Source organism: Lissotriton vulgaris, chromosome 7 (genome assembly GCF_964263255.1).
Source record: "Lissotriton vulgaris chromosome 7, aLisVul1.2, whole genome shotgun sequence".
NCBI lineage: Eukaryota > Metazoa > Chordata > Amphibia > Caudata > Salamandridae > Lissotriton > Lissotriton vulgaris.
In genome coordinates this window covers 200,395,540-200,410,742 of record NC_141695.1, presented here as the reverse complement: position 1 = coordinate 200,410,742, position 15,203 = coordinate 200,395,540, and the positions used below count along the sequence as shown (strand labels likewise).

The window sequence follows — 15,203 nt, the reverse complement described above, 5'->3', positions numbered from 1 at the left end:
AGGTCCCCCTAAAAGATAGGGGAGGGGACAGAGAGATGCAGTTGCGGAGACTGGAGTCTAGGTTTATTTTAGACCTCCAAACTAAGTCTCCACGTGGGCTGAATACTGAAGTCAGTAATCTTGGTCAGTAATCTGACATCACAATGATTGTATCTCAAAGGGACTTATCTTTATTAATCATTAGGAGATTTCATATGGTGTTTTCTCTCAATGAACTGTTATCTGTAGCCATAGAACTTGTACATACTTCTGTTTATTTATATTCAAGTTTAAGCTAAGGATTGTATAGAATATCAACTTGAATGAATTACATTTATATATGTGCGAACGATCAGAGCAAAATGCTTGGTAAATTAATGCCCATACAGGGCTTAATTTCCGTTTAAAGGCGCTCATTGTAATAAGTGTATGAAACTAATAAATGTGAAACACGTTATAAGATGGCCGCCGTGCAACAAGAATGACTTGTTGTTCTTTTTCTATGTTAATTTTCGGAGAGGACGTGATATCACAGTGCAACTTTATTTAAATGTGTGTGAAAATGACAAACCAGTAAGCAGTTGACAAAGGCCAGATGCCGAAACGCGTCCTGTTTCATAAACTGAGGATGAAATAAAATCGTGGATTTCAATTTCAAAATACAACAGAGTGCGGTCCGTTCTTTACTGAGTGAGGAACTTACGAGCTGGGATATATATATATATATATAAATATATATATATATATATATATATATATATATATATATATATATATATATATATATATATATATATATATATATATATATATATATTCACTGAAAAAACATAGGTTACAGGAACGTTATAGTTAGTTGGACATTTTACTCAAACAAAATCATAGAAATTCCGGCGTTATAGTTAGTTCAGCTAACTATAACTCGCACCCCCGCAATGCACTGCTGAAGATGTCACATATTGCATCATTCATGACATGGTCAGTGACATCACTGATGACATCATCCAGTGACTGTGTGTTTCCGGAAAGTTTACATTTGTTTTTATATATGCCAAGCTGTATTGAAGAATGAGTGGGTGTATAGGTGTCTGTATGGAGGATTTAGTAGGTACATGACTGACTGTATAAGTGAGTGATTAAATGTGTCTTTCTGAATGCATAGGTTAATGACTAAATAGTGTGAAAGTCTGTATCAGTCAGTCTGTTGTTGTGTAAGCTGCTGCATGTGTTGGTGAGTAGCTGCAGGAGTGTCTATATGGGTTATTGATTGCTTGCCTGAGTATTTGTATGGCTGCCTGAGTGTGTGTGTGTCTGTGGGTGGGAGGTGTGTGACTCTGTGCATAGATGTGTGAGTTGTTTATTCACTGGGTGTATAGGTTCAAGAGTGCATGTGGAAACAGCTGTTAGGGCGGGTGAGTGTGTGTATGGGTGTGTTACAGAGTGAATGGATGTCTCAGTGGTACATGTACAAGTAAGTACATATGTAAAAGGCAGTATGTGTGAGTGGTGGTGTATATAAATACGTATATGTGAGAGTCAGTAATTGTGGGAGTGGCTGCATGGATGAGTGTGTATTTGTATCAGTGATTCAATAAGAGAGTAATTATGTGATAATATTAAGCCTGGGCAAAGCACTACACTACGCTCGTGCAGTTTGCGAAGTTTGCGCTACTACGCACTACGTGAATTGCACGTAGCACAGTGTAAAGACGCGTAGCGTAGTGCAGCGGTCATTTGTTGCTTCCTCGCGGTCCTCAACGTCAAGTTGCCGACCGCGAGCAAGCAAAATAACATCCCGGCGAGACTTTTTCCTCGTTCGCGATCAGCAACATCAAGTTGCCAATCGCGAGAGTGGAAAATAAACCTCCCAGCGACCTTCTCAACGCAGGGAGGTCAGGTTTCTCATTACGTGTGGTCAAGTATGCTCGCGACTGCTCGCGAAGAGAAACTACCAGTCCGCGTTGAGAAAGCTGCCACTTGAGTAAAAATCTACTTGAGCAGCAGTAAAAGACAACTCGCACTGTGCAAGATACCGTTTTCAATGATTGCACAGTGTGGACAAGCATCCTGCACTGTGCAATCATCGCGAACAGCGCACAACGCAGCTCGCGTAGTGCGAAGTGCACTTTACGTAGCTACGCGTAGTGCTACTTCGCAAACTACGCCCAGGGTTAGTTAGTATCTGTATGAATAAGTGAGGTGGTGTCTGTATAACTGTATATGTGAGTAAATGGAAGTATGATTGATTCTTTGCATGACTGACTAGGTGTGTGAGTAACTCTGGATATGTGGCAGTGTGTGAGTGTCTGTATACGTGTATGAGTTCATATGATAGTGTTGTATTGATGAGTGAATGCATGTATGAGTGAATGTATGATTGAATGAGTGGATGCGTGTGTAGACCTAGGAATCAGTCAGCGCGTATTTAGTAACTGGTATTGATGTGTCTATTTTTTCAAAAATGGTAGTCTGTATTTTAGAGTGGGTGTATCAAAGGTTATATTCAGGTGTGAGGAGGTGCATCAGATTTTCACGTGGATGATGTAACCAGTGATGTCATTTGAGATGTCATCAGTGATGTCACTGGCCATGTCATGAACAATGTAATATGTGACGTCACCAGCAGTGCATTGCGGGGGTGCGAGTTATAGTTACCTGTGGTTTTTCTCAGTGAATTTCTATGGTTTTTTAAATGCTAATTTCTCACTAAAATGTGCCTGAAACCTAGGGATTTTTTCAGTGAATTTCAAAGATTTTTTAAATGAAAATTTGTAAGTCTAATGTAACTCAATCCGATGTTTTTTTATTTTCTATACATATATATATATTTAGAAAAAAATTGTGAATAACTTTTAGTTAGGAAAACTATATTCATTCATTTTTGTTGTTGTAATAATATACAGAAGTTGCGCACCCTTCGCGTATCCTACACGATGGCCCCGCACATTCCAGTAGCCATTTTGAAAAGTCGCACTGGGGTCCTGACTTTGGCATACTTTGTAAAGTATGAAATATCTTTAAATTAATTACAAATAAAAGCTTTCCTTTAAGTGTTGGTCTAAATTTATTAATAAAAGTATTTTAAAGTATTATTTTCAATATAATTTTGACGAAAGTAAAGTTACGAAATACGCGGTGTAACCGCTTAATGTGCGCAGAGTCTCGCCGCGCGTAGTTACGGGGTCGTGCCGTGATTGCGCTGAGATCGAGCTGAAGTCGCAACTTCAGCGTACTTTTAAAGTTGAAAAAATGACTATAGAAAGTTTGAATATGATATTAGACTGAACAGTTTTGCTGATATACTTATTAAAAGTTTATAGAAAATGTTATTTATTGTGTATAATGATATATATGATTTTCACAGGTGTGCGAAGGGTGCGTGACGAGTGCGTGCACCCTACGCGACATCATGTCAGCAAAAGAAAAAAGGAATCTGATTGGTTGAAATCAATTTCATTGTGAAAGAGGGAGGATCCATCCTTCTGATATTTCCCTTACTTTTTGTCCTTGATAGGGAGAAGACCTGTTTTTTGCTTCTCTTTATATTGATATACCTTTTTTGTGTGATGGTTTATTTTTAATACAACTATGGCTTCTAATTTTGCCGAAGTTGATCCACTTGCAGTAGAGGAGTAAAAACAGATGGTGCAGCAGAAGAAGAAAAGAAAGGAAAGCGTTGTTTGGTCCTCTTTTAGACTACAAGAGGACCTGCGATGGATGCGGCTTCTGCCTCCCGTACCTTGGAACAGCACAGTACGGTCATACTGCGGTGGGACGCACACTTGTTGATCTCTCATGGCACTGCTCCACACTTCGGGGAGGATGCTTTCCATTAGCTGTGTTTTCTGATGACGTGTTGCGCCGGCCCTGTCCAACAACAGAACTCCTTTAGATCGAAACAGACTCTTCCACTCTCATACCGGAAGTGAAACTACACCACGCAGACACTTTCACAATACAACAGCCAGGAATGCACTTTTTGGTAAAAAAACACATTCCTTCCCCCTAATCAAATAAATGACTCACTGAAGATCAGGGGCCAGCTTCGATTGGTAAACAGCCCTTACAACAACTTTTTTGCTTTGCAATACCATTACAACGCATGCATTACCATGCATGCATTGTACATCGCAAAGTCATTACTACTCATTTTTTAGAACGCATGGTCATTTACCACGCATGCCTTTACAACGAATTTCGTTGTAAAGGTATGTATGGTAAATGTCCATGCGTTTAAAAAAAATGTAGACGATCCATGTCGTTGTAAGTAAATGGGTGCTCGTGGAAAACTATTTCTATGGACTGGGATCTAGAGAATGCTAAAGTGATTCTGGTATTTTACTGACCTCTGCTTGGTTTTGTCTCAAGAAAGATAAATAGAGGCAGTGGCCAGAAAAAAAAAGTCCCTCTGCAGCAAGCAATTCTGGTATTTTACTGACCTCTACTGGTCGTTTTCTATCAAGACAGTTAAATAGAGGCAGTTGAACAACCAGAAAGCAATTCTGGTATTTAACTGACCTCTTCTGGTCATTTTAAATAGAGGCAATTGAACAAAAAAAAAAGCCCCTAAGCGGAATCAGACAAGTCCTAGGTCTGATCTCCAGAGCCCACAAAGTACATCCACATATAAGTATATACTAAAGTATATACAAGAGGTCTCAAATGCTCGACCTAAAGAAGAATGTTGTTCATCTATTTCGAATGACAATGGGGTTCAATAATACTGAGGGCAGGGCAGATTGCTACAAACTACATGATATTGCCGTAAATCCAAAGGAAAAGATTAATGTTGTAACAGGACCAGTGAAGAGTGTGCAAAATTGGCACTTGTGAATGGAAGTGCCAAGAGTGACATTCCTTCTCAACATAAGCCTAATACCCTTTCAAGTGTTACTGGCCTGAATGTTTAACACCAAATATGTCCCAGGCGGAATAACATGGCAAAGTTAGTATGTTTGGATAACTGGAAACATTCTATTTCCTCATTTACTGTTTATCTACCGTCAGCTAGCAACGTTTTCCTGTTTTCCATTTCCTCTTCATGGGGTGGCTAACCCCATGTTTACTATTTCATTGTCACCACCTCAATGCTTTCCAGTGCTATGTATATGGCTTCCCCTAACCCTTTACCAATAATGCCATATCATCATCTTATTCATTTACCCTAAATCCCTTTACCTTAACTAATTACCGCCTAAGCTCCTTACCCCTTAACTCATACCTTTAACCCCTTACACAATGCACTAAAGTCATAACACTTACTATTGTACTCTTATTTCTTAAATATTGAATCTTAGCCCTTTTCTCCCCTTTCCCTTATAGTAAAACCCTGCCTGTAACTAGTGATCCATACCCTTACCCTCAACCCTTTACCTTAACTCCTTGTCCCTACTTTAACCTCTTCCCCCTTACACTTAACCACTACCATTCACCCCTGTCCTCAACCCCTTACTCCTTCCCCTCATACTTGTATCCTTTAAGGCTTAACTCCTCTTTGTATCCCCTTACCCGTATCTCCATCACTTAGGCTTACATCTACCCCACATTGCTTAACCTTACCCATAACCATGAGCTCCTTACTGTTAACCAGTTACCCCAAGCTCTTCCCCTTAGCCTCCTACTCTCAATTCATTATCTTTATCCTTCCCCCCTTACCTTTAATGCATTACCTTTATCCCTCACGCATAACTCTTACAATTTACCATTAACCCTCTTCACCCTAGTACATCTAGTACCTTCCCTTTGTATCTTACCTTTAACCTCAACACCTTATCCTTATTATTTTTAATCGTTTACCTCTCACCCTATATACCCTTACCCACTTACCTCTTACCCCTTAACCATATTGTAAAAAAAAATACCCATATATTACTTAACAATTTGTTATTGTATGATACTCACCATGAGTAGGTTTTATGAACTCATAAAGGTTGTGGAGACGTTCACATCAAATATACATGTTTGGAACATCAAGTATGTTTTCAACACTGGAGGCATTCATGTTGGTACCCAAGAATACTGTAAAGCCAAGATTGGAAGTTTTTTCAAAAGAAGCAGGACCTGGAAGGCTTCCTTGTAGTGGTGCTCTATTGGAGTAATATGTGTTGCCTACCCCATGTTCGTCCCTCAAAGTAGATCTCTACCAAGCCCCTGATTCCTGCTCCAACCATTGCTTGCTGGGGTCTGCATCCTCCTGCTTACATCATTGTCTCATCTCCATTTCCCTCTTACTTTCCCCCTAACCTTCCTCAAATGTTTTCTCTCCTATACCTCTAGTATGCCCTTCGTCCCCACTATGTCTCCAGTTTCACATATGATTCGACCTCTTCGCTCTTACACACTTTCATTGCTACTTGATGCCTTGTAGGTTGACTTGGTCTCACTCTTCCCCCTTCAGCACCTACCATTCCCCTTCCAGATTTCTTTGTTACGTGAGTTGAGTAACAGGAGTCAGCTCCTGTTAACCGTGGCTCCTCTGTCCACCATCCCTCCCCTAACTCTCTCCAGCTCATTCTTTCTCATTGTCATCTCATGAGAATATACTTGATTTACATTGCATTGATCTAATTAGAATACGTGTGTCCCGTTTGTTTTCTTTATTCAATGTAAGACAATTATGAGCATCATGTAATGAAATGTAATCATTTGCTTCAGTATTCACTATATTGCAAAATTAGCAGGTTTGAGCCCCAGCATTAGGAATACCATGTCTACTTCCTCAGTGTTCTCTTGGTCAGAATTACCTATGTGCTTAGGTTTGACTGTGATTTAACCCCTTGCGAAATATTGAAAATGCATTCTGGACGCAGCATGAGCTTTCGGGATAGTGGGTTCTGCTTACTTGGTCGGTTACTTGACACTCTTATGTATACTTGTCCCAGCCACCTGCTGGTTTAAACCATCATATAACCAACATTTTTACAACAGCTAGAAGTCACATTGTTCTTCTGTATGGACAATGGCAAATTATTAAAGTTTGTCATATGTCACTATTTTGTAAATGGTAATTAGTTGTAACAACAAAATGTGTCTTTTAATAGCTTCATGAAACAGTGGAGTAACACATTTTTTCAATTTACCTATTCCCTTAGCAACTGAGCTCATCAACATATCTGCCCCAACTTTTTTGAACGTCTTGGCTGGAGAGATGATCATCATACCCATTTCATACCCTTCCAATGTATCTAATCCTATGATTTCCTGGAGCAAAGGTGTGTCCCCTCTGGTTACTTGGGTAGCTAATATAACTGTACAGATAAACAACTCCTACAATGGGCGGCTACAGATCAACTATCCTGGCTCCATCAACATATCAAATGCTGTAGTAACAGACTCTGGCAAATACACAGTGACAGTGGAAGCCGCAAATATAGTCACTGCACAAGCAGTTGTCCAAGTCATGGTTTATGGTAAGTTTCCGTAAAAGGAGGACTTGATTCTGTATGTGATATTCGTAAAGGCCAAATTCAGTAAACATTGAGTCTGGTCAGATATTGAAAACTTTAAACTCCTGAAAAGCATGTTGCCCTTGTTTGTAGCAACATTTGGAGTGGACCTCCCATATATAATATTTGTAATCATTGCAGTAGTACCATCAGGGAAAGACATAATTGAACTAATCAAAATACATTAAAATGCCTAAGTCATGTCAGCCTTATGTGCTTATCTAAGCTTAAGATTGACATTTCAATAATAAATATTTTGAACTTAAAAGTTCCATAACGGAGCATATTAGTAAATGGGCAAGCATCAAATACAAAGTTATGAAAAGCATTGAGGGTCAATTGAACAACTTGGTGTGTTGGATGTACCTACTAACTTAACACTCTATCAAAAACCTCCCTCTTGACCTCTATTTCTTTAATTTTACAGTTAAATCTGCTCCAGATAGAAAAAACTGAAAAGATTATCAATAATATGTATGGTTTTTAACTCTTTTTGTATCAATAATGAAAAAAATTGAAATCTAAAAAAACCTAATAAAAATGATTAGATAAAGTGATAATGTTGTACTTATCATGTCTCAGAGTGTCCATTAATAGCCCATTGGGCGGATTTAGCCCTAAAATTAAAGAAATAGAGGCCAAGAGTGAGGTTTTTGATATGTTTGATTTGATTGTCCCCCTTTTCTTCCAGACCTAAATTTGAATCACTAGAGGGGGTTCCCTTTTCTAAGAGTGTACCTACTAACTTAAGCACCCAATCACATTGTAGAAATGATTCTGAATGTATTATTTTGAAGCCTGAATCTCAGAGGCAGATCACTCTACAAAATAACTTTTCTGCGTCTGCAGGGAAAAGGTGCTCTCTGACCCCCAAACAAAAGGATTTATGTGATTGAAGGATTTACGTGATTGCCATTCGTGGAAGCCCATGTCCCCATCAGTGACTTTCGATTAAGCTTCAGACTATGACAGGGCATAGAATTATTCCATGTCTGGTGGCTCAGTGGAGTAATGCATTCACTACAGGAATCTGTGCATGGCCTGTTGGTCCAGGTTTGAATCCTGGTGAGTCTTGTCAGCCTTTAAAAATGGCTGCCTTTGAGTTGTGTAATCAAAACAAAAAACAAATATTATTAACACCTTCCGTGCGGTGCAGATTTACCCCCGGTGCTGGGCCCCATTGCAAATGGGTGTGGTCATTACGGAACTGTTCCGTCATGAGCACAGCTCAACTGATGCTCATGACGGAACCGTTCCGTCATGAGCATCGAAGGGGTTAAAGCATCAAGACACTGAAGGGAGAAAGCATGCTTTAAAACTGAACATTATGTAATGTTACAATTCATGTTTCTAAACATAAGAGAAGAACTTCTCAATTTGCTAGATCAAGGCACACTATATGCTTGAATCCTTCTGAACTTCTCTACAGAGTGTGATACTATCAACCACTAGGTACTCCTTGATAGCTTAGAACTCTTATCTGTCGTTAATGGAACAGCACTCATTTGGAATACCTCTGTCCTCCTAAACTGCATGCAATAGGTCAAACTGGGTTATTTTCTTTTCAGATCTGCTGCAATCACTTGTTTGGGCCATGCAAGGCTCAACTCTATCACCATTGCTTCAAAACATCTACATGATCCCAATCGCCAGACATTAGGAACTGGGTTTCTGGTTGGCACAGGTATACACCCTGTCCAAGCAGGAACCACAGTCTTAGTCAGGGTGAGACAGATGCACACTATAAATTAACCTGTGCTCACCCTCTAGTAGAGGCAATGTGTAAAGTAATTGTGCATCATTTCAAACAGTGAAACAATGAAAACACCACACAAAACGATCCCACACATGGTTAGAATAATAGAACTTTAAATCAACAAAACAAGACCAAAATGACAAAGATCCAATAGGTATAACTGGAGTTATTCATTTTTAAACAATATCTTGAAATATAGTGCTTAAAAGCATAAAGTGGCAACCGGTGCTATTTGGTCATGCTAGACCTGGCCAAATCCAAAAGTTCAGGCAAGCTGTGATGGAGAGCAGATCGGATACAGGGTCCAGCTTTGCCCCACTGAAAAGTACCTTGTTGTGTAGTCGACAAGGACCCGTTGCACGGAGCAGAGGAGGTGGTGCGTTTGCGCGAATTCCTTCGGATGTAGGCAAAGTGTTTGTTCTAAGCTGCGCAAGTCACATATGTCATTGGTGAACCCCAAAATGTAGGTGATGCTTTGTCATTGAGTCGTGCAGGTTGAGGATGCATCGGGTACTGGAAGCGTTGCACCGCATAGTCGGCAATTAGTTCAGTCCTTGCATTAGCTGCGATGTGTCAGTGTTGAGGGTGATGCCTTGGTTCTGTGCCGCATGACAGTAGCAATGCATGGGTTTCGGTAGTTGCAGCATTTCCTACCACATCCATGGGCCCAGGATTGGATACGCACCATCTGGCAGGGCAAGAGTCTGAGATGGCAAAGCCCAGGTGCTGTTGGTGAGTGGAATATAGTCTTTGATGACCCTGAGACTTCCAACAGGAGGCAAGCCAGCAAGCAATTCAACATAGGAAAGCAGGAGTTCAGGAGAGGGGTAGCCCTTTCAGCAGCACAGCGGTCCTTCTTCCTGAATATCCTCTGGTCCAGAAATGTACTGAGTTGGTGATGTCAGAGGTCTAGTACTTATACCCAGTTGTACCATTGAAGTGGAAGAGTCCCTTCCCTTCTGACCCTGGCTCCAGACTCACTACAGGAGGTATATAGCCCTGTGTGTGGGGACAGGACACAGCCCATTCAGATGTGAGTGTCAGCTCCTCCATCCCATCCTGTCCTGGATGGCCCCTCAGGCACACCTAAGCTCCATTTGCATGTGGATGTCTGGAGGAAATGTACAAAGCCCAGATGTCACCCACCCTAAACGTGTATTCAGAGACTTGCAGAATGCACCAAGGGACACATGCATCAATGTAAGGAATTGCGATTCCTTAGTAGTGATTTTTAAGGAATTGCTATTAAGGACTCTCAATTCCCTATGCAGTTAGGAATAGCTAAATGAATTGCAATTCGAACACATACCCTATTAGCGGATCACAAAGTGCGATTCCGGAATGAATGGGGAAACCACTTGCAATTTGCGATTACCAAAAAGGTAATCGCAAATTTCACATGCAATTTCAAGGGTGATAGGGGGCCAAAAGGCCACCTTGATTCACCCCCAAAACTGACATATGTGCACATGGCACTTAGAAAAATGCAATTTCTAGCATTTTTCTTAGGAATTGCAGATTACCACCAACTTGAAGTTGGTGATAATTTGTGTTTCCTTAATGCTAAGTCGTAATCTCAGATTGTTTCTTGCATTGCATTTAAGGAATCGCAAATTGCGATTCCCTAAAGGCGTTTGCAAAATAGGTAATCGCATATTTTGCGATTACCTAATTTGTGATTGGGTTTGGGCTTGATGCATCCCAAATGGCTAATTAAAAGGCAGATTTGCAGAATTGACCTCTTTGTGACCGGTAAATAGCTTGATGCATGTGCCCCCATATGTTTAATGTAAGAAAATTATACCTTTCTAAAACTGCATTTTCAGACTTACAATTCAAAACCTAACTTCACCATAAGTTAGGATTTTAAATTGTGATTTCAGATAAACCAAACTTGGCAGTCCTGTCTCTTCCCAATCGGAAACTACACTTATAAGATATAATTAGGTTATCCCAATGTTAAGCTATGAGAGATAGGCCTTGACCCAATGAAAAAATAATTTAAGAGTTTTTCACTACCAGGACATGTAAAACTTAGAAGTACATGTGCTACTTTTTAAATACACTGCACCCTGCCTTTGGGCTGTCCAGGGCCTACCTTAGGGTTGATCTATATGCATTAAAAAGGAAGTTTAGAGCCTGGCAAGAGGGTTAACTTGCCATATCGAAATGGCAGTTTAAAACTGCACACGCAGGCTCTGCTATGGTAGGCCTGACACATGTTTTAAGGGCTGCTGAAGTGGATGGCACAATCAGTGCTGCAGGCCCACTAGTGGTATTTAATTTGCAGGCCCTAGGTACTTGTGGTTTTCATAGGGACTTGCAAGTAAATTAAATATGCCAATTGTGCATAAGCCCATGTTACTGTGTGTAATGTAGAGAGAACACGGACATTAGCACTGGTTAGCAGTGGTAAAGTGCTCAGAGTCCTAAAGCCAGCGAAAACAAAATCAGCAACACAGGAGGTCAAAAAGCTAAAAAGGCATGGGAAACAACGTAGCAGATGCCAGATCTAAAATTAGAATACCAGACACAAATCACCTAAGATATTGGGAGCATATTTACTTACAATTTACGCATCGCGTCGCAACAGGGTAAGATGCTGTGCTGCGTTCCATTGTGTGAATGGGAGAGAGCTGAAAAGACCCGGGGGCATATTATCAAGACAGGAGATAAAATTATCGCCGCTTTATCGGCAGAAAACTGCCGATAAAACGGTGATAATGGGCTTGATAATATGCTCTATGGAATTCCAATCGAAGCCCATGTTGGATGTGAAGACATCTAACATGGGCTTCGATTGAAATTCCATAGAGCATATTATCAAGCCTATTATCGCCGCTTTATCAGCAGTTTCCTGCTGATAAAGCGGTGATAATTTTATCTCCTGTCTTGATAATATGCCCCCATATTTCCTGGGATCTGACGCTCTTCAGCTCTCTCCTTGTGCTGGCTCTCTTGTGGCTGCCAAACACCAATACATGCACCTTTACATCGAAATGCAAGGATGTCTGCATTATAGGTTGACCATCCTGCAAAAAGTAATCCTTAAAGTCATGTTCCTCTTTCTATTCACTCTGCAGAATGTACCATACATAGGAGTGGAAGTAACAAGGAGAAATAAATATATTTCTCCTTGTTATGTCTGCTTCAGGGATGTGTAGCTTTTTGATGCATTCCCAGAAATGCAAGACTCTGCAAATCTGGGAATGACCCAAAATATATGGGTCAATGCATGGGAATAATTATTCTCCACTTACTTAAATGCCTCCCTGACACAAAGTAATGCAAGGGAGCTCTTTGTGCTGCGCTGAGTTACTTTGTAATTAGCAAACCATGCACAGCTACACAGGGTCGCTTTACATGGCTTAGTAAAATTCTAAAAAGGATGTATGGGGCTACACCATAAAAGTGACGTAACCCTGACAAAAAACCTTAGTAAATCTCCCCACACGTGTATGTTGGTGGTACTCAGCTACACGTAAAGATTGACAGTAGTTATGGCAACACTTTGGCAGTATCAGACTTCTTATCTTATCTCCACTGGGTGAATACAGAAAAAATGACTGTCTGAATTGTGCTAATGGGATCTATCTCTCTGACCCATCAACATTTTTACTGGGCTGATTCCCTTGGTAACACCCCCAGGCCCCTGCCCCCCTCAAAACAGTGGTGAGAAAAGTACACAGCCTCAATGTGTTGTTCGACAGCCCTATATGAACACTGCTACAAAAGCTGCCTTTCCCCATCTGCAACTAATGCATGGTGTCCTTTTCTACTCCACCTCACTTAGGAATGAGCCATCCTACTTGCATTGATACTATCCCAAATGTACCCTTGTAACACCCTCTACACAAGCCCCCCTAAAGCAATTCTAAGCTTCCCTAAGGATATCCCTCCTAATGTCTAAAAGACTTGAACCTGGCTTCAGCAAATTCAGAAAACTGCTAAGGACTCACCTAATAGATTACACTGTATGTTGCTCTCAAAGGCAATAGCTTAAGATTCTGAACATCAATCTTTATGACTGTGCTACGTGGATACCCAAAGTATAAAGATCCCAACGTCTTAGCCAAATATAATATTACAAAGGTTTGTAAACATGGAATCTCCTAGTTATTTCCTCTTTCTATGTGTGCCACAATCTGCAGCACACATAGAAAGAGGAAAATGCCTGGAGGGATTGTTTTTGTGTAGGAAGGCATCCCTCACTGCACAAAAACAATTCTGCTTGCAACGCAGACACCCTAGCACCATGGTGCAAAGATGTCTGCATTGGCGACATGCAAAGTGGACAAAAGGCGGCTACTAACTCAAGAAAAAACACGTTAGGGTATCCTTTATAATAGATCGATACTTAAATCACTGCCGAAAACGGCAGCTAAAGCTGTGAAATTGGGCTTGATAATATGCCCCATAGTAAGATTCAATAGAAGGGCCTCATTTGTGAGGCTGTGCGTCACTTTTACGCAGTCGGTGGCATAAAAAATGCGCCTTGTTGCGCCATATTCACAAAGTGAGGCATCTAGGTAGATGCGTCACTTTGTAAACCCATGCGCAACATTATACCTGCGCCAGGTATAATGTATGCAAGGGGGGCGTATTGACGCAAGAAAGGGTCCTGCAAGTGACGCAGTGAAATCTATGAGATTTCACTGCGCCACTTCCAGGACGCAAATGGGTCAATATCTTACGCCTGCCTCATGGCAGGCGTAAGACTGACACAGGCCCTTTCACTTGGGGCTTGCCCCATGTGAAAGGACGCATTGCTGGAGTTGCATCACTTTTGTGACACTCCAGCAATGGATCACTTTTGCGCTTACAGATACTTCAGAAATACTGACGTATCTGTAACTCCTTGTGACATGATGCGTCATATCATAAATATGATACATCAATCATGTCGCAAGGAGTGCGCACTAAGAAGTAACGCGTCACTGCTTTCACGCAGCAATGCATCATTTCTGATAAATGAGGCCCGAAGTGTATAAAGGAGCAGAGATTCAAAAAGAGTCAGTAAATTAACACAATCAGCCAACCTGTTTTTCCTAGCATCATACCGTTTGTGCACTCTGCCTCAAATCTCCAGTCTTCAATTTAAATCACTTGACAGATTCACCCCAGCTTAGAATGAACCAGACATTGCCCAGCATACGGACAACCACTCACAGTCCGAATGGGGTTTATCTCCATTAATCTCGTGCCTCCTCTGGATATTGGTGTCCACCATGTGTCAGCCACTCTATTGGAATATGGGAAACTCCAGGCCTGATCCCCAAGTGCCACACACTGATACTGGAAGGTTTATGGCTGCTTTAGTGACTCTACATGCAGCTCAAAATGACCTCAGAGCACATAAATCACCCCTTGGGCCTATAGATAGAAACCATAATTTCTCTCTCCTCTCCCCTACCCGCCCCGTCACATTTGTGGTAACCATGTTTAGCATTTCCAACCTTAGAACTGCATGCTTTGTAAAAGTGTTTTTTTCCTACACCAGCTAATTTCAGGCTTTTTTATTCTAATTTACTCTCGCTCTCTCTTTCCTTGATCGTGTTTCTAGCCTCTATTGTACATTCATGAATCATTCAACTTATGCGCATCAGATTTTGTATCTTTTAACTTTGAAGAAATTATGATTACCCTCTCTTATTGTCACTGCAGCAAAAGCTATCACTCTTTCATATCCCACCATGCTGGAAGTCGTACATGGAGCGGTACTCTCTCTTCAAATCGCATTCCCCCCAACTCTGCTGCCTGCTACCATCTCCTGGAAGAAGAATTCAGACTTACTGGTGACCTGGGTGGTAAATTCAACCCAGCTGCAGATGAACACAGCCTACCTGGATAGGCTGCAGATCTTCTACCCAGGATCCATCAATATTTCCAGGTCAACGAGCTCAGACACAGGCAACTACACGGTGATGGTGTCAGAAGGAGCTGATGTACTTCCTGCTCTGGCAGTTATACCAGTGACTGTCTATGGTAAGTTTGCTTTGGTGATTTCAGTAGAACAGGAAATT

The 15,203-nt window shown here is 41.0% G+C and overlaps 1 protein-coding gene across 1 annotated transcript in view; it reads left to right on the top strand.

Moving 5' to 3' along the window:
* Positions 1–15,203, top strand: part of LOC147701190 (uncharacterized) — a 197,643-nt gene that overhangs the window by 86,962 nt on the left and 95,478 nt on the right. Inside the window, exons 6-7 of the mRNA XM_086929316.1 lie at positions 7,071–7,388; positions 14,845–15,165. Of these exons, the coding sequence (XP_086785442.1) occupies positions 7,071–7,388; positions 14,845–15,165 (639 nt within the window). The remainder of the gene's footprint in view (positions 1–7,070; positions 7,389–14,844; positions 15,166–15,203) is intronic.